We start from the raw sequence: 20,256 nt of genomic DNA, 5'->3' as shown, positions 1-20,256 counted from the left end.
ATCACCTTGAGGTTTTTGGCATCTGGAGCGTTCTGTCATGAAACAGGTGATTTGTGTGATATAAGTGAACCGACTCTATGCAGAATAGTCCTCAAAGTCTGCAATGGTATATATGAATTGAAAGACAATTACAGCAAGTTCCCCGATGCTGCTGCCCAAGCCAACTACAAGATAGAGTTCTATGAATATGGGAACTTCCCTGGAGTCATTGTCTGTATAGATGTATGTCATATTCCTATCAAGTGTCTCTCTACAGCAGATGCTGAGGAGTACAGGGATTGTAAAAACTGGTTCGCAATAAATAAACAACATTGTTGCACGTTGGAATGGTGCAAATCATGAGTAATGCACAGACAAACTTCTTGTTCACCCCCTTTCTTCATGCAATAGGACCTGAGCAATGATGGTACAACCAAGCTCATATCCACACCAGATGTGTAGTGGAGCGCATATTTGGTGTATGGAAGAGTTGATTCCAGTGTCTCAGAAAAACATTGCGCCTTCAACCAAGAAGATGCTGCGTTGTCATAATTGCAACAGCAGTGCTTCACAATTGCCTCAAACACCATGGCTGCCCAGATCATCGGATTGAAGATGAGGATGACCCAGGTGACCCAGATGTACCCAGACATTGGTACTGGTGCTGCTTCATGTTTCTCTTAACCTCTTTCGTAACCAACTCAACATAAAAGATTTGCATCTTCATATCATGCTCTTCTTTTAAATATATTAGTTTGAGCTCATTAAATTCCATGGCCAGTTTTTCATGCATGCTCAGCCTCTTTGTCTTTGTCCTCTGGCCTGGGTTAGTGACCCAATCTACCCTCCTGGCTGCTGCACATGTGGCAAGCTGACCTTCAGCCGGTCTTATCCCCTCCATGCTATGGTGATCATCTGTCTCTACAATAATGATTGCATTGCTGCATTAGAGAACATTATTTCTTTAAGAGTTGAGTTCATTACATAATTGTATTATGGGTGTTCAAGAGATGACTGACAACATTACATATTCCCTGCAGTCCTGGGATGGCACATGTGGAGTGAATGTGTCCTACCAAATGAGAATTGGAACGGTGCCCCAGTTGAACTGTCCAAATGGTCATCTTCAGGGATACCTTCCAGGAGTTGCTGTCTATAAATTATCAAAGTCAACGAGTCCCCCAACTCATCTGCCACCAGTATTGAAATGCTCCCTACCAGCAACAGCATGTCTTCTTTAAGTTACATTTCATGGTTTTCCACAGGACTTAAGGAAGACAATATAGAAAGTATATTAAGAATTATGTTTGATATGGTTTGTTACATTTCTGACACAAATACATTTAGGCTCCACTGTGTTGTGTTGCACAAGAAAACTAACATTTCAAAGTGACTCTGATTTGTAAAAGTGGGCTACAGTATCTTACCTTTTTGTTTACTTTTTCATTTGAGTTGAATTCATTACAAATTGTAGTCCGGACATTATTTTTCTGTTGATGAATAATGCTGTTTTTTCTCAGTAATTGGGTTCACATTAAGATGTTTTTTTCAAAGTCATTGAAATTAGTTGAAAAAAAAAATGTTTTACCTCTATCAATTGTTTGGTTAAGGTGACTTAGTCCAATTCGACAAAATGCTTATTTATTGGTGTCCCTTCTTAGGGATTCACCTAAATTACATACCCAAATCTACCTGCCCGTAGCTCAGGCCCTGAAGTAAGGATATGCATATTCTTGGCACCGTTTCAAAGGAAACACTTTGATGTTTGGGAAAATGTGAATTGAATGTAGGAGAATATAACACAATAGATCTGGTAGAAGAAAATACAAAGAAATAGCCAACCTTTTTTCCACCATCTTTCAAATGCAAGAGAAGGTCACTGTTATAGCCATCACTCTGGTTGTAATTCAGATAGTGTCCACAATATGGCAGCAGTGTATGTGCAAAGTTTCAGATTGATAACTTGGAGTATGACTGATCCCAAGGTACATTTGGGCAAATCGTGAAGGAGACATTCGCATTCATATTCCATTTTTTCTGCAAGAATATCGTCAAATATACTTGGACTATGATTTAGCTTTCCAAGTATTAATAGCCATATAAGTTCAACATTTGTAAAACAACCAGTTTTCATAACTTCAAAACTCTGAATATCCTTATAATTTTTGTCCAAAATGAAAAGGCATGCTGTCGTACAAGGTTAGAAGCTACATTTTACAACATATACATAGTTTACATGTACTCCCGTAAAGCCCAGCTAATTGGCTATATAGCTAGTTTTGTTTGACCCCGATTGGTGCTTTATTTGACAAAGATACAGTCATTCAAGTGATGGACGCCCGCGTCATCGGCGTTCCATAAAGGCGTTGCTCTCTGACCAAATAGGGTGTCCTATAGGATATACTACACCCCTAATGAAATAGTCTTGCTACCTTCTAGGATCTCTGAGGAATAGATACAGACGTGATTTCACTCATTGAAACAACATTTGGGGTGAGATTTTCATATTCCTTTCTTTGCAAATTAAACAAGTGGAAATACAAAATCTATCGTGCATGCTATATGGACCTTTTTAAGATATGAAAAAAGGATTTTATGTAACAAAACAGCACTTCATGTTATCTCTGGGACCTTTTGGAATATGAATCAAAGCAAGATTTCAGATTTCTCCAATACAAAATTAAATCTAGAATCGGCTTACTATTTCGCAACAAAGCATCCTTCACTCATGCTGCCAAATATACCCTCATAAAACTGACTATCCTACCAATCCTTGACTTCGGCGATGTCATTTACAAAATAGCCTCCAACACTCTACTCAGCAAATTGGATGCAGTCTATCACAGTGCCATCCGTTTTGTCACCAAAGCCCCATATACTACCCACCACTGCGACCTGTATTTTCTTGTTGGCTGGCCCTCGCTTCATATTTGTCGCCAAACCCACTGGCTCCAGGTCATCTATAAGTCTTTGCTAGGTAAAGCCCCGCCTTATCTCAGCTCACTGGTCACCATAGCAGCACCCACCCATAACACGCGCTCCAGCAGAAAATTTCACTGGTCACCCCCAAAGCCAATTCTTCCTTTGGCCGCCTTTCCTTCCAGTTCTCTGCTGCCAATGACTGGAACGAACTGCAAAAATCACTGAAGCTGGAGAGACACAGATCATTGCACCTGTACATAGCCCACCCAACTTCCTCATCCCCATTTTTTTTTTTCTCCTTTGCCCCCCCAGTATCTCTACTTGCACATTCATCTTCTGCACATCTATCGCCCTAGTGTTTAATTGCTAAATTGTAATTTTTTCGCCGCTATGGCCTATTTATTGCCTTACCTCCCTAATCTTACCTCATTTGCACACACTGTATATAGACTTTTCTATTGTATTATTGACTATACGTTTGTTTATTCCATTTGTAACTCTGTGTTGCTGTTTGTCGCACTGCTTTGCTTATCTTGGACAGTTCGCAGTTGTAAATGAGAACTTGTTCTTAACTGGCCTACCTGGTTAAATAAAGGTTAAAAAAAATGTAAGTACACATGTCACCTTCAGAGGTGAATTTATCAAATCTATCCCGATGAAAAAAATGTTTTGTTGTTAGGAGCTCTCCTCAAACAATAGCATGCCATTTTTTCGCAGTAATGGCTACTGTAAATTGGACAGTGCAGTTATATTAACAAGAATTTAGCTTTCAGCCAATATAAGACTATGTACTGACATTTGTTGTTACTCTAAAATCTGCGATCTTGACATAACGAGCTGCATGATTTACAACTGTCCCGTTGATGGAACGCTGATCCTTAAGAGGATCCTCAGGTCAACACCAAATGCACAATGTTAATCTAATTAGGCTTTACAAAGATTAACTGGTTTGTTCTTATTTATCTTTGACTGGGACTCCCTAGTCTAGTACTAGTTAATCTAAAGATCAGTAACATCTCAGAAAGCCTTTAAAAAAAATCTGGATTAATTCAAGTAGAATTAGCCTTATCCTGACATAAATTAAACTCTGTCCAGGAAATCACCCCCAAATACACATCCAAAAAGTATTATGCATAATTATTGAAGAACCACATGACAGTATCGATTTAGGTTTTAAGTATCAAGGTAAGGTGACTATTTTGGTTAGAAGCATAAAATTGAGCATAAACTGTTTAGGAGACATAAGGAGACACAAAATGTTGAGTAGTTACACTACATTTCAGAGATCTTTATACAACAACCTTTCAGCTAGATTCTTACAGGGTTCACATTCAATGTCTAATTTAACTGATTCATTCTTAATATACGATTACAATTTACAGTGCCATAAATGCAAAGACAGAAAAGTTTTGTCACACGAATTTGGACAAATCTGTCAAGACACAACCATGATAAAGGGTTAAGTTATAGGTTTTAAATCAACTAGTGAATTTCATTGAATATAGCTATGATCCCCCTTGTATCTTAATGTAATGACATTAAAAACATTTGCAGATTATTATCAATGACTTATGAACTGCTGTAACAAGTTGTCCAGTGTAGGAAATCCTCACTGGTACCCTAGTTTATAGAAAGAACCATATACCGTTTGCAGATGGGTGTCGGTGGATGCAATACATGTTGAATAGTTCTGTTTTATGAAAAGGGGTGGGTTTGTTTGGAGTACATATTTACACTATACAGTTTGTGTGTGAACTGTGAACCAATTTACACTCAAGTGAGGTCCCAATAAGCAGTAGCACAGGACTACAATTTGAAGAGTAGCCAAGATGGGTGCCAGATAAAGGCCCTCAACCCTTTCCCATCTCAGAGACCCTCAACTGGGCCATCTCTTCCAGACCTACCCCCTTCCTCTCGTGCGTCCATGGAGCGCATGCTGAGCTCCTCCCTGTCACTGCCGAATTGAGATCATGATTGGGAAAATTATCCTCATGTGATGCCGTGTTATTTTGATATACAGCCGGGGGAATTAAGGGCCTTTTATGTCAGTCTGCTCACACTGAATCGATTTCCTCAAACTGACAAACACCACTGAGCAGTATCGTGGCAGATGTTCTCAACAGTGCCACACTGACATGGAATGGCAGCTTGGACAAAGGCATCAGTATTAGGTGGGGTGACTGAGGTGTGTTTGTAAGTGGTCATTATCAGTGTGAAGGATCATGCCAATTACCTGAGCGCTGGCCTTTTAGTTACTGTAGCCTAATTAGAGAGAATATGCTACTGTTGTTCTCCAGAATATGAGATAAACAAGAAATGGAGAATAAGTGGGGGTTAATTGTGGCTTTGGTTGCATTGAGGATGCTGCGTAAAAGACGTTGTCAAGGAGACTTGATATTGGAGTTACTGTAGCCTGCGAGTAAAGAAGTACGTGGTCATGATGCATTCTCATGCTCCAGTGCAGAATTTAAGTTAGGCCCAAAAAAGTGTTGCTTTTTTATTATCATGAACAGGGGCCTTTTCGGTTTTCACAGTAGGATGTCGCTCATTCTTGTGGAACAGAGATCATTTGTGTTTTCCCCTCATTTCACCCAGGGTGTTAGGTGTGGTATCATCCGTGAGGAAATAGCAGTTGCCAAATGTACACTAATATTATTTTGACGCAATGTAAATGCATAAGAGTACTCTGAGATTGATCTGAGACTCATCGCTCTGTGAGTGTAGGGTGTGTTAAGAAAACAGAAAGCCTTAAGTGAGTGTCTGTCTGTCTGTTCATGATGCCGTTGACCTCAACAAGCATTTCCTGGAGTTTGCTAAAAGGCATTGGCACTTGGAATGTAACTGGTGCTATGGTCAGATGACATGAAAATAGAGCTCTTTGGACAAGCACACCAGTGGTAGGTTTGCAGAAAAGTACCTCACACCTACTGTGAAAGATGGTGGTGCGTCTTTGATGTTATAAGGCCATTTTGCTTCCACTGGTTTAAGGTCAACGGCATCATGAACATTACCAAATACAATGACAATTTACATTTAAATAATTGAGCAAACACTCGTATATTAGGCCTTGCTCAAGGGCACATCGACAGATTGCTCACCTTGTCGGCTTGGGGATTCAAACCAGCAACCTTTCGGTCACTGGGTCAACACACTTAAAGGAAAACTCAAAGTATATTTTGGTATTTGTTTCATTAGTGCATTGTTGATATAGTCCCAAAATGTTTTGCATGTCAGCAATCACATTTTCAAGATATATAACTTTCAAAATACAGAAAATGTGATTGCTGACATGCAAAACATGTTGGGACTATATCAACAATGCAGTAATGAAACAAATAACAAAATCTATATTTTGGGTGGAATTTTACTTTAACCGCTGTGCTACCTGCCACTAGGCTACCTACCAGGACATTTTAGCCCAAAACCTGGTTGCCTCTGCCAGGAGGCTAAAACTTGGCCGCAAGCGAATCTTCCAGCAAGACAAAAACCCCAAGCACACATCAAAATCCACTTGGGCTGATCCCATTTAGTCGACTGGTCGATTATTTGGTCGATAGTCTGACGGTCAACCGAGATTTCTTTAGTCGAGCACGTAGTAAAAAAAAGAATGGGCGTACAACACACCTGTCTGATTCGCACCTGTCTGAGTGGACTAATCCATTCTGGACGCCATGGGGATGGCACAGTCCATCGGTCTAAGACATGTGCGACTGAAATTGTAGCCTATATGGTTATATTACATAAGAACAATGGTGCAACACTAATAAAAATAACATTTCATAACATGCGCTTTCCTCTACGTTGATAGCAGTTGCTGTCTGCGGATCTGAAATATCAGTGTGCTGTTGAATTGCTGCCTTTTCCTAGACCATGTTGCTGTGTGCATAATAGCAAAGTTACCCACCATATTGGTGTTGAGAACAATGCGGCGGAAGCAGCAGTGGAGTTAGGAGACAAAAAAACATCCCTTGCCTTAATTGTCTAAGAATAGTAAGGAGAGAGGAAACCCCAACTTAATTAGGTCTATAATCAACAGCCTAACTGTTAAATCTGCCTGGCTTTATAAATCATTCATATCAATTTAGCTAGAGAAATATGACAGATCCTGTTTGAGTGTTTGTTTAATAGCATACTGATTCCATGAGCACCAAGCCTCAAGCAACCACAACGTCTGATAAACAATTTCACAAATTTGGCTGTTTTTAATCTTTGCTATGCTGGAATAAAGGCTTTACACTTTGCTTTATTAGAACAGCCTCTCTGATATTACTTATAATTTATTTTGTGTTTACACTGTTACAAATTGTCAGAAAAAAATAATTTTATAATAATAACCCTCCTTTTTCTTGATCTTCTTATTGCTGTTGTTGTTATTATTATTATGATAATCATTATAATAAGTACAGTCATTATCATTTGGCTTAGTATAGCAGCCTTGTATAACCACCATCAAGCTGTAGGCCTAATAGCACATCCTGTTTAGTCTTAATACTGTAACTTAGGCCTACAAGAGTAAGATGGCGCCGACAGACATGCCAGCTGTGCTTCTAGCTCCTAAGCAACTTTGAGATATTTTTTATTTGTTCGTTTTGACATTATTTCCCCAGAATGTTTTTTGTGTTATTACATACAGCTGGAAATAACTTTTGGATGTCAGAGCAGCGGTAACTTACCAGCATTCCGACCATAAATACGACATTCCCGAATTGGATCCTATGTTCGTACCCCTCAAGGCAATTGAAATAATCCCAAAGGCTGATCCAAGATGCCGCCGGCAGAGAAGAGGTATTCTGAGTGACTTCTAGTCCGACTCAGGAGGCATGCACACATCCACCACTTCTGAGTATATTACTCGCTAACGTTCAGTCCCTGGACAATAAAGTAGACAAGCTCAGGGTGAGGATCTCCTTCCAGAGAGACATCAGGGACTGTAACATACAGCCAGCTGGGTTCTCATTACATCACACAGTCCAAAAAAAGTGGTCAGATGAAGCAGATGCTAAGCTATAGGACTGTTTTTCTAGCACAGACTGGAATATGTTCCGGGATTCTTCCGATGGCATTGAGGAGTACCCCGCATCAGTCACTGGCTTCATCAATAAGTGCATTGATGACGTAGTCGCCACAGTGACCGTACGTACATACCCCCAACCAGAAGCCATTGATTACAGGCAACATCTGCACTGAGCTAAAGGGTAGAGCTGCCACTTTCAAGGGGCAGGACTCTAACCCAGAAGCTTATAAGATATCCCACTATGTCCCCTGATGAACCATCAAACAGGCAAAGTGTCAATACAGGACTACACCGCAGGGCTTGCAAACTTTAACAGACTACAAAGGGAAGCACAGCCAAGAGCTGCCGAGTGACACAGGCCTACCAGATGAGCTAAATTACTTCTCTGCTCGCTTCGAGGCAGCTTCATTAAATAGTACCCGCAAAACACCAGTCTCAACGTCAACAGTGAAGAGGCGACTCTGGGATGTTGGCCTTCTAGGCAGAGTTTCTCTGTCCAGAGTCTGTGTTCTTTTGACCATCTTAATCTTTTCTTTTCATTGGCCAGTCAATGAAGGCCAGCATCCCGGAGTCGCCTCTTCACTGTTGACTTTGAGACTGGTGTTTTGCAGGTACTATTTAATGAAGCTACCAGTTGAGGACTTGTGAGGCATCTGTTTCTCAAACTAGACACACTAATGTACTTGTCTTCTTGCTCAGTTGTGCACCGGGGCCTCCCACTCCTCTTTATATTCTGGTTAGAGCCAGTTTGCGCTGTTCTGTGAAGGGAGTAGTACACAGCGTTGTACGAGATCTACAGTTTCTTGGCAATTTCTCACATGGAATAGCCATCATTTCTCAGAACAAGAATAGACTGAGAAGTTTCAGAAGAAAGTTCTTTGCTTCTGGCCATTTTGAGCCTGTAATCGAACCCACAATTGCTGATGCTCAACTAGTCTAAAGAAGGCTAGTTTTATTGCCTCTTTAATCAGGACAACAGTTTTGAGCTGTGCTAACATAATTGCAAAAGGGTTTTCTAATGATCAATTAGCCTTTTAAAATGATAAACTTGGATTAGCTAACACAACGTGCCATTGGAACACAGGAGTGATGGTTGCTGATCATGGGCCTCTGTAAGCCTATGTAGATGTTCCATAAAAAAATCTGCCTTTTCCAGCAACAATGGTCATTTACAACATTAAACGGTAGCGTCCCACCTGGCCAACATCAGGTGAAATGGAAGAGCGTGATTTTCAAAGTACAGAATTATAAATATTTCACTTTCATAAAATCACAAGTGTAATGCATTAAAATAAAGCTTAACTTCTTGTTAATCCAGCCACTGTGTCAGATTTCAAAAAGGCTTTACGGCGAAAGCACACCATGCAATTATCTGAGGACAGCGCCCCGCAAACAAACACATGAAAAACATATTTCAACCAGGCAGGTGCACCACGAAAGTCAGAAATGGCGACATAAAAAAGGCCTTTCCTTTGATCTTCTTCTGTTGGCACTCCAAAAGGTCCCAGATACATCACAAATTGTCCTTTTGTTCGATAATGTCCTTCTTTATATCCATAAAAACTTATGTTTAGTTTTAGTTTCAGTTTAGCTGGCGCTCTTCAGTCAATAATCCACCCAGTTTCCCTCCATCAAAATGCATACAAAATGAATCCCAAACGTTACTAATAAACTTTTCCAAACAAGTCAAACAAGGTTTATAATCAAACCTTAGGTACCCTAATACGTAAATAAATGATACAATATAAGACGGAGAATCGTTATTGTCTTTACCGGAGAAAAATACCAAAGAACGCACTCTCTTCCACACACTTGGAAACACTACAGCCAAAATGGGAGCCACCTAGAAAAACGACATTTTGTGGCTCATTTTTCCAAAAACTAGCCTGAAACTCTTTCTAAAGACTGTTGACATCTAGTGGAAGCCCTAGGTACTGTAATCTGGGAGGAATTTGCCTTATAATAAAAGTGGCAGCCATTGAAAACAGTGGTAGACTGACATTTTTTGGGGGGATGGTTTGTCCTTGGGATTTTGCCTGCCATATCAGTTCTGTTATACTCACAGACATATTTTTAACCGTTTTAGAAACTTTTGAGTGTTTTCTATCCAAATCTACCAAGTATATGCATATCCTAGCTTCTGGGCCTGAGTAACAGGCAGTTTACTTTGGGCACGCTTTTCATTCGGACGGGAAAATATTGCCCCCTTCAAGAGAGGTTAACAATGTCTACACTGTATTTCTGATCAATTTGATGTTTTAATGGGCAAAAACTGTGCTTTACGTTCAAAAACAAGGACATTTCTAAGTGACCCCAAACTTTTGAACAGTACTGCATATGGAAAAATACACCATTTTTGAATTTAAACCAATCGGCCGACCAAGATTTTTTTTGTCGGGGATAGCCCGACAAAAAGTCTCTGGACTGGAACCCCTTTGGTTTGTAGTTTGAATTGGAAAGGCCAGTTCATAAGCGCAGAGAAAAGATATCAAGGATCTTGAAATATTTGGTTTAAGATCCCTCCCAATGTGTTCTACAATCTCATTTAAAAAAATAAAGCCTGTCATTATACACACAAGGGGAGGAAGCTGGAGTATTGAAAACAAGGGTTCAGTCATTTTGACAACTATTATTTAGAGATTTTTTTTTATTACTTAAAATCTCTTAATCTGACCAATTGTGTTAGTTTATACAACGGGTGTGTCTAATCCTGAATGCTTATTGGTTAAAACCATATTCCACCAGATGTCTATTCCACAAGTTGCCACCGGCTAAATATGACGTTAAAATGCCTATTTACTATGTTCCATCTGACTGAGCAATCCACTGTCTCATCAGCACAGCCAGGCAACTTATAAACTTGATCTCCACTATAAAAATCTAGACATTATCTAATTTATTTTAGATGTGACTAAGTTAGCCATAGCAAGGGATAAGAACGTTGTCAGCCAGTATGACAATGGAACATTTAAAATGCACGATTGGGTTGCGTCCATAGATAGAGAACAGAAAGACTGGGTCGCGTATCTAGCAACCCTAGATTTGTGTCGGAAATGTATCTTGTGGAAGGATGAAATAGTAGTATGAATAAATGTAATAATAATAATGTTTTTAATGAAAATATGTCAATCCTTATTTGAAAATGTTGGCAACCTGTTGTATTAAAGTGATAATGCCCTCGAAGCCGGTGTTGGGAGGATATATTGGCACGGTTTGCTGGCCCTCGACTTCATCTCAGGCTTAACAACACCTGTGCCAATATATTCTCCAAACATCGACTTCTCTGGCATTATCACATAAATAAAACAATATAATATCCCGAAAACACACACAAACAAGGTTTTTGATTTCTGTTTTTATTCCTTTTTTTCCCCACAGATTAACCTACAGAGGAGGATGCGGGTCACAGGACTGATTACCCAGGGTGCAAAGCGTATCGGCAGCCCAGAGTACGTCAAGTCTTACAAAGTGGCCTCCAGTGACGATGGCAAGACCTGGAGGACATACAAAGTCAAGGGCACAGATGAGGACATGGTGAGAAACACACATGCACATTATTTATCATTTGTTTTACACACACGCCTGCACGCACGGACGCAGCAACTGGAGGCCACGCACCAAGTCAAGGGCAGAGTGGAGGACATGATGAGGTGGCTTTTTAATTAGCCAGCTCACACTGACAGTATCTTCCTGACACTTACCCCCCTCTTCTTTTATGACTTTTAGATGGATTTTGTATACTATTTGAAGCCTTTTTTATTCTCTGATTTGTTGTTACTCTAAAAACTCTAAAACTAATGAAGCATGCAGAACATTGGGGTGAGAGACTGAACTCAAAACCCAGTTGTTAATTTTCTTGCCTGAGATCTTTATTAAGAGGTAGCTCTGACTGTAAGAGCGTGCTAGCCAGAGCGTAGACTCAGTGATGCTCTGACCCGTAGGGACCACCCTTTTGAGTCCTGAATTCATCTAGAGACAGCTGCATTCCTAACAAACACACACAAACACTCCTTCACCTCAGAGTCTAGTTGTCCTCGGATCCGTCCGGATGGGAAAGTCCCAGGTTAATTTCGGAACGGGTCTGTTTTTGGACTCGTTCCGAAATTAACCTGGGGCTTTCCCATCCGGACGGATCCGAGGACAACTAGACCCGTTCCATATATGCCTGATCGGATCCAGACCCGGTTTGATCCGAGTGAGCGAAGCAGCAGTAAAGTCCATTTTTAAGCTACTTTAGAAACCGGAGCTGATAATGCGCGAGGGAGAGGAGGAAAAGAGAGGTGATGCTCCAGCAGGGGCTGTGCTGTGTGTGTAGGCTACTGTGAGTGTGAGCGAGTGACAGGGAACAGCAACCAACCAAGCCGACTTGCGCTATAGTAGATTAATAGCTGCCACAGCTGGGTTATCATCACGTAGTAGGTGCCTGTCTTGACTGCATCAAACTGGGAGAAGCTAGTTAAGATAGCTAGCTTGCTAGGCTAATTGAGGCTGCATGCGCTTTCTCATCCTACAATTACGAACAACGCCATTCAAAATATAAAGAAGCAGTTTACCTGTTGGCTCTTGGTTGTTGTAGCCTATATTTAGCCTATAATTTTAGTTCCATCTTCCGTTGATTAGATGTCTCCTAACTTTAGTTCCACACGGAGTCTCATTACTGTATCCTATTACCGCTTTGTTGACTTAGGATTGGCCAACAACAACAAAAAGCTACACGCGCCACTCTCATGAAAAGCAAAGGATAGCAGTATAAATGATACAATATATTTATCTCTTTACTGCAGCAGCTGCATTCTGATCTGAATGGGTTCTTCGGACAAGTCAGTTAAAATTACACATACCTGCTACGTGTATTTTGAAATCTGGATCCGTACAGGTGGATCCGTGAAGACTTCTACTTTTTGAAACACTATATAAGTTCTTTCTGGGGTAGTTTTTTTAAAAGTCTATACGGTATGACAGCGTAATTGCTTATAAATAACCAGCTTATTTTTCTTAGAATTCTAGCTAATTGACCTTGAATGGCAACAATTTGTTGAGGGGTGAGTAGACACTAGAGACACTGCGAGAGACTCTTACATTGACAGATAAACAAATTTCTCCCCCCTTCTAATCCCCTTTTAACCCTTTGTCTCTCATATAATTTCCCTACTCAGATATTCCGTGGAAATGTGGAGAACAATGCTCCCTCTGCCAACTCCTTCACCCCTCCCATTGAAGCACAGTATGTGCGCATCTACCCCCAGGTCTGTAGGAGACACTGCACCCTGCGCATGGAGCTGCTCGGCTGTGAGCTCACAGGTGGGTCCCAGTTCTATAAAGTCTTGACCGTAGACATTATGGGTTCAAACACAATCATGACTAGTGGTTCAAACAGGTGGCTCGCCATGTAGCTGTAGGTAGAAGTTGCCATTTTAGATCAGAATCTAGGAAGTAGGACAGAAGGACAGTTTCTGCGTTGCTCAATAATTACAATAGTGGGCACCATTGATATAATAAAATGGTGTATTTAGTTTTTTTTGCATTTGTAAAAAGGACTGTGTCCAGTAACGAGTTTGTTTCTCCAGGCTGCTCTGAGCCCATGGGGATGAAGTCTGGCCACATCCAGGACTACCAGGTCACAGCGTCCAGCCTCTTCAGAACACTCAACATGGACATGTTCACCTGGGAGCCCGGCAAGGCCCGTCTTGACAAACAGGGCAAGGTCAATGCCTGGACGTCTGGACACAGTGACCAATCCCAGTGGCTACAGGTAGGAGGCTACCCCCCTTCTTCCCTTGTCTAAGGAAACATAGGAACATGAGTTTCTTCCTGGGCCACATGACCAGGAAAAACAGAGGACTGTAGTAATAGCCTGTCCACATGGTCATGAAAAACTCCTGGCCCAAATGAATTACTTCTTTTTTGGGGCAGAAACTTGCATAAAGGAACTTATGACATACTGTATATATTCAGTGCTTCTGGTCCATGAAGGGATCAAATCAAATCCATTTTTATTTGTTGCATGCTTCATAAACAATGCCGAGAGGAAAAAATATAGTAATAATAAGAACTCAAGGAATAAGTACACAATGAGTAAGGGACAGATTTCAATTTACTTAGGGGGAGGGGTGGTCCAAAATAGAGGTTTGTCAAACTTATTGTTTTTATATGTATATTATCGTACAGTGTACAACTAAGCCTATAGGCCTATGCATGCAATGCACTCATACATTGAGTGCTCAAATCTCTGACAGCCGAACCTTGAGGTAGACAATTATTGTTTTAGGAAAGTAGCCTATAAAGTTTTACATATGCTACACGTTGAAACCCAAAGAATAGTGTTTTTGTCAGTTGTTATAGGATGTTCATTTGGCCAATATCCCTAAGTTATTGATGGTGCTGGCTAAGCCAGGTCGGATCTGAAGGCATATGGATGTCTAGTGAATTACTCAAATGTCCGGTAAATTAAAATCTTCATGGTCCCGTTGTCTGGCACCAAATTTCCCTGAAGAAAACTAAAATGCACAAATAGGTTTTACGTTGATTTTAGAACATTCACATGAAAATCTGTCGCCAATTGGATGGAAACCTAGCTATAGACTCTCCTAAAAACTCTGCCAAGTGTGCTAGCCCAGTGTCATTTTGATCATGACTGCACATCATCGTTCACTAGCAGCACCAAACATCTAAATAATAAGCTACAGACCAGCCAAACAAACTTGAAAGATTTGTACTCCCCCCTCATGCTCATCTGGAGGTTGAGTATTTTTTTTGTGTATATCTGAGGTGTGTTTATCTCTGCAGTTGTATACAGTACCAGTCAAAAGTTTGGGCACACCTACTCATTCAAGGGTTTTTCTTTATTTCTACTATTTTGTAGAATTTTGTAGAATAATAGTGAATACATCAAAACTACAGCATGAATTAACACATATGGAATCATGTAGTACCGTAAATTCCGGACTATAAGCCGCAACTTTTTTCCCAGGCTTTGAACCTCGCGGCTTAAACAATGATGCGGCTAATATATGGATTTTTCCCGCTTTCAATTTTATTTTTATTTTTTAAAAACACATTCTGTGATGTGCTCAGTTTTTTGGCGGCATGAAGCTTTCATTAGACCAATGAAATTGCCGAACGGGTTAAGGTCAAACAACTTTTTTGTTTACTGTTTAGATCAAATCGGGCGCTCTCAAACTTCCCATCATTCTGACTAAGGTAGTCATTTCGTCACCCTCATCATGGCAAAGACACGGAGAAATGCATATGATGCAGCTTTCAAGTTGAAGGCGATTGATCTGGCTGTTAGAAAAGGAAATAGAGCTGCTGCACGGGAGCTTGGTCTTAACGAGTCGATGATAAGACGTTGGAAACAGCAGCGTGAGGAATTGACTCAGTGGAAAAAGACAACTAAAGCTTACTGCTAATTTTTTATTTTTTGTTACAAGCCGTGTTTCGTTAAAGCCTATTGATTTTTGTTACAAGCCGTGTTTCGTTAAAGCCTGTGTAAAGTTCATTTGTTTCAATGTACCGGTAGGCACCTGCGGCTTATAGACATGTGCGGCTTATTTATTTTCAAAATATTATAATTTTTTTAATTCAGTGGGTGCGGCTTATATTCAGGTGCGCTTAATAGTCCGGAAATTACGGTAACCAAAAAAAGCGTTAAACAAATCAAAATATAATTCTTCACAGTAGCCACCCTTTGCCTAGATGACAGCTTTGCACACTCTTGGCATTCTCTCAACCAGCTTAATGAGGAATGTTTTTCCAACAGTCTTGAAGGAGTTCCCACATATGCTTAGCACTTGTTGGCTGCTTTTCCTTCACTCTGCGGTCCAACTGATCCCAAACCATCTTAATTGGGTTGAGCTCGGGTGATTGTGGAGGCCAAGTCATCTGATGTAGCACTCCATCACTCTCCTTGGTCAAATAGCCCATACACAGCCTGGAGATGCGCAGATCATCCGTTCACCTACTTTGCATCTCACAAAGACACGGCGGTTGGAACCAAAAATCACAGATTTTGGACTCATCAGACCAAAGGACAGATTTCTACCGGCTAATGTCAATTGATTGTGTTTCTTGGCCCAAGCAAGTCTCTTCTTATTGGTGTCCTTTAGTAGTGGTTTCTTTGCAACATTTCGACCATGAAGGCCTGATTCATGCAGTCTGCTCTGAACAGTTGATGTTGAGATGGAACCATCTTCGTAAATGTTCACGATGGTGGAAAACCCTCATCATATCAAGCATCTTAAACAAATCTCGCAACCTGAAGCTAAAGACAGGCAGAAAGTAGTTTACTTATGGAAATGCATAAGAACAAACAGATTTGGTGACATTTGCGTTGTTCTGAATTCAATAACCTAAAATTTACACTTAGGAGTCTGGACTATACTCTACTGAAAAGAATCATATGGCTTTCAAATAAACTCGCCCGTAGACTTCCTTTTTCAATGCGTACCCATGCAGGGATGTTCCACTCAGGGCCTGTTCGATCTGACATAGAACAAGACTTAGCTTAAGACATTTTCTCATGCGAAACGCTGGAGAAAAACTTGTCCGGTTGGAAAATGTAACCCATATGGCCTTCACTCATATCAATCACACCATTAAAACAATCAGGTGCATTACAAAGAATGGCATTGATGGTTTTGTCATTTGTCCCTAGACATGAAGGACACAATACACCTATAATTGGAGCAGGAGACATTTTTACTGTAGTTTTCTGTGATTTATCTCCCGAGGTTTCTTGTCACTCGTAGTGTTCACAGGACAAGACTGACTCAGGCAGACCAACCGGAAATTACTTTTTCCAGTTCATTCTACAAGGGGTCACAATCTCATTACACAGCAGCTCCATAAGTTCACTAACAAAAATTCTCAACTGTTTCAACTGTTCAAACAGTTAAAACTCAGGCCTCCCCAGAAAATACTTTTACTTCAAACATATTTTACTTCAAACACATTTCCTTAATTTCAACAAGGTCACAACACATCAATCACCATGCAATTACTTTTTATTTCAAATGTGTTTTACTTCAAATAAACAGCTGCACTATCAAGTTACATAATCACACACTAAATATCATGAGAACATCCGGAGAGGATGTCATTAACAGGTCAACCACAGGACACAGGAAAACTCAATCACTTTTGACAGAAACTGTTTACTATATTTTTTCTCATATGTTACAAAACACCAAACAGTTTAATGACATTTGGCGATTGTAAAAGTTAGCACACGGAGGAGTTTAGTGCCAAGCCTTTGATACTGGGCAAGCCTACAAGGTAGGAAGTAGGACTGTCCCCGTTTTGGTCGACCGAGAGATATCTGTTCTTTCCACCAATCAAATGTTAAAACGTGTATATTTCCATATGTCTTTTAACTTCTTAGGGATAGCCCTCTTTTTTTCAATTTTCACCTAAAATGACATACCCAAGTCTAACTGCCTGAAGCTCAAGCCCTGAAGCAAGGATATGAATATTCTTGGTACCATTTGAAAGGAAACACTTTCAAGTTTGTGGAAATGTGAATTGAATGTAGGAGAATATAACACAATAGATCTGGTAGAAGAAAATACAAAGGAAAAAACAACAATTTTTTTGTACCACCATCTTTGAAATGCAACAGAAAGGTCCCAGTTCTAGCCACCACTTTGGTTGTAATTCTGATGGTGTCCACAATATGGCAGCAGTGTATGTGCAAAGTCTCAGATGGATAACTTGACGAATGAGCGAACTACATGACAGTTAGTGTGAAGTCACCCAGGCACCTTTGGGCAAGTCGTGAGGGATACATTTGCATTCATATTCCATTTTTCTGCAAGAATATCGTCAAATCTGTATACTTGGATTTTGATTTAGTTTTTCCAGTATTAGTAGCCATATTATAAGTTCAACATTTGCAAAACAACCAGATTTTATATCTTCATAACTCTGAATATTCTTATAATTGTTGTCCAAAAGGAAAAGGCATGCTGTCGTACAAGGTTAGAAGCTACATTTTGCGACAGATACAGGGTTTCCGGATACTACCGTGAAGCCCAGCTCATTGGCTATCTAGCTAGCTTTACTTGACCCCGATTGGTGCTTATTTGACAAAGTTAGTCATTCAAGTGAAGACCGCCCGTGTCATTCGGCGTGCCATGAAGGCGTCGCTCTCTGACCAAATATGGTGTCCTAAAGGATATACTACATCCCTAATGAAATAGTGAAGCCTTGTTACCTTCTAGGATCTCTGAGGAATAGATACGAACGTGATTTGACTCGTTCAAACGACATTTAGGGTGACATTTTCACAGATTCCTTTCTTTGCAAATTAAACGAGTGGAAATACAAAATCAATTGTGCATGCTATATGGACTTTTTTAAGATATGAAAAAGGATTTTATCTAACAAAACGACACTTCATGTTATCTCTGGGACCCTTTGGATGTTAAACCAGAGCAAGATTTCAGAATGTAAGTACAAATTTCACCTTCAGAGGTGAATTTATCAATTAAGTAGATAATAAAGATAATTGGGCCTGATGTGACTGTTTTTAGTCTTTGCAGTAATAAAGGCTTTACTTTTCTGTTGTTGCTTAGAACAGACTCTATGGTACACTTATCATTTATATAATGTTGTTTACACTGTTCCAAACGGTCAGATGTTTTTTTATATTGTAATCTTCTACAACTAAGTCAAATGTCTTCCATATTGGACTTCCCCTTTTCCTCCTGAGCAACCAGTAAACATTCCCCCATTTCAAATACATTTTTCACATCCTCCGCATCCATTATGTTCTCACATGTATAACGGTGTTGGAATTTGTTATAACACATTTCTTGATGTGATGAAACGCTATAGGTCAGGCCCTGTTGGTCACGTGCATGCGATCCATACATGTGTCACTTAAAGAGAGCAAGGGTTGAGGGAATAAGGAATGATTTTCCTAAACAAATGAGGGATCTCAGTAAAATAACTTTTCAGTGAAAGAAAAAACATGGCTGTAATTCTGTTGCTGCTTCAGCGTCACGGACAGCGTGATAAACACTTTTGCTATGGTATGGTCCCAGAGAGCGAAAGAGCGAGAGAGCGAGAGAGAACGTGTGCGCAGGCACTCGCTGTCTTTCACAGTTGGGCTCCCTCTTGAGTAATTTGGGTCTTAATTATTTCATCAAACAGTGTGTTTAAAGTATCAGACATGCTCAGTACATATACAGTTTTTTTATTATAAAGAAGGCCAATTGTATTGCTTCTTTATCAGAACAACAGTTTTCAGCTGTGCTAATATAATTGCAAAAGGGTTTTCTAATGATCAATTAGCCTTTAAAAATTATAAACTTGGATAACACAACATGCCATTCGAATACAGGAGTGATGGTTGCTGATAATGGGTTAGTCCACTCAGCAATGGATTAGTCCACTGAGACAGGCGCAAATCAGATGGGTGTCCTGTGCACCATGAAAAAATGTATATCTTTGAGACTGCTCAACTAAAATCTCAGCTGACCAAAATGAGATCGGACCTAGTAGGCAGGGATGAATTTTCTGTTTGTTGAGATTGCCACGGTCCATTATTGTGATTTTGAACAAACAAGCCATTTTATTTTAATGCCTTTAGTCGACATGCTTTGTCACTAGGTTGTTTGGTGCATTGGCACAGAAGCATGTTGGTGGAACATACTTTGAATATATTTTCACGAGGGTCATCTATACATTGGGTACCAGTACCGAGTCGATGTGCAGAGGTATGAGGTAATTGAGGTTGATACAGTTGTCAGAAGTTTACATACACCTAAGCCAAATACATTTAAACTCAGTTTTTCACAATTCCTGACATTTAATCCTAATTCAAATTCCCTGTCTTAGGTCAGTTAGGATCACCACTTTATTTTAAGAATGTGAAATGTCAGAATAATAAGAGAGAGAATGTTTTATTTCATTCATCACATTCCCAGTGGGTCAGAAGTTTACATACACTCAATTAGTATTTGGTAGCATTGCCTTTAAATTGTTTAACTTGGGTCAAACATTTTGGGTAGCCTTCCAGAAGCTTCCCACAATAAATTGGGTGAATTTTGGCCCATTCCTCCTGAAAGAGCTGGTGTAACTGAGTCAGGTTTGTAGGCCTCCTTGCTCGCAAACGCTTTTTCAGTTCTGCCCACACATTTTCTATGGGATTGAGGTCAGGGCTTTGTGATGGCCACTCCAATACCTTGAATTTGTTGTCCTTAAGCCATTTTGCCACAACTTTGGAAGTAAGCTTGGGGTCATTGTCCATTTGGAAGACCCATTTGCGACCAAGCTTGAACTTCTGTCTTGAGATGTTGCTTCTATACAGTAGGGGAAAAAAGTATTTGATCCCCGCTGAT

General features: G+C 40.1%; 1 protein-coding gene across 3 annotated transcripts in view; it reads left to right on the top strand.

Annotated features, from left to right (window-relative positions):
- The window catches only part of LOC115199761 (EGF-like repeat and discoidin I-like domain-containing protein 3), a 301,549-nt gene that overhangs the window by 213,653 nt on the left and 67,640 nt on the right, over positions 1 to 20,256 (top strand). For all 3 annotated transcript variants that reach the window (XM_029762172.1, XM_029762171.1, XM_029762170.1), the window contains 3 exons: positions 11,294 to 11,449; positions 13,072 to 13,216; positions 13,483 to 13,667. In XM_029762172.1, the coding sequence (XP_029618032.1) occupies positions 11,294 to 11,449; positions 13,072 to 13,216; positions 13,483 to 13,667 (486 nt within the window). The remainder of the gene's footprint in view (positions 1 to 11,293; positions 11,450 to 13,071; positions 13,217 to 13,482; positions 13,668 to 20,256) is intronic.

This window comes from Salmo trutta, chromosome 9, assembly GCF_901001165.1.
Source record: "Salmo trutta chromosome 9, fSalTru1.1, whole genome shotgun sequence".
Classification (NCBI taxonomy): domain Eukaryota; kingdom Metazoa; phylum Chordata; class Actinopteri; order Salmoniformes; family Salmonidae; genus Salmo; species Salmo trutta.
Note: the sequence above shows the minus strand (reverse complement) of the source record. Positions and strands in the feature narration are given on the sequence as shown.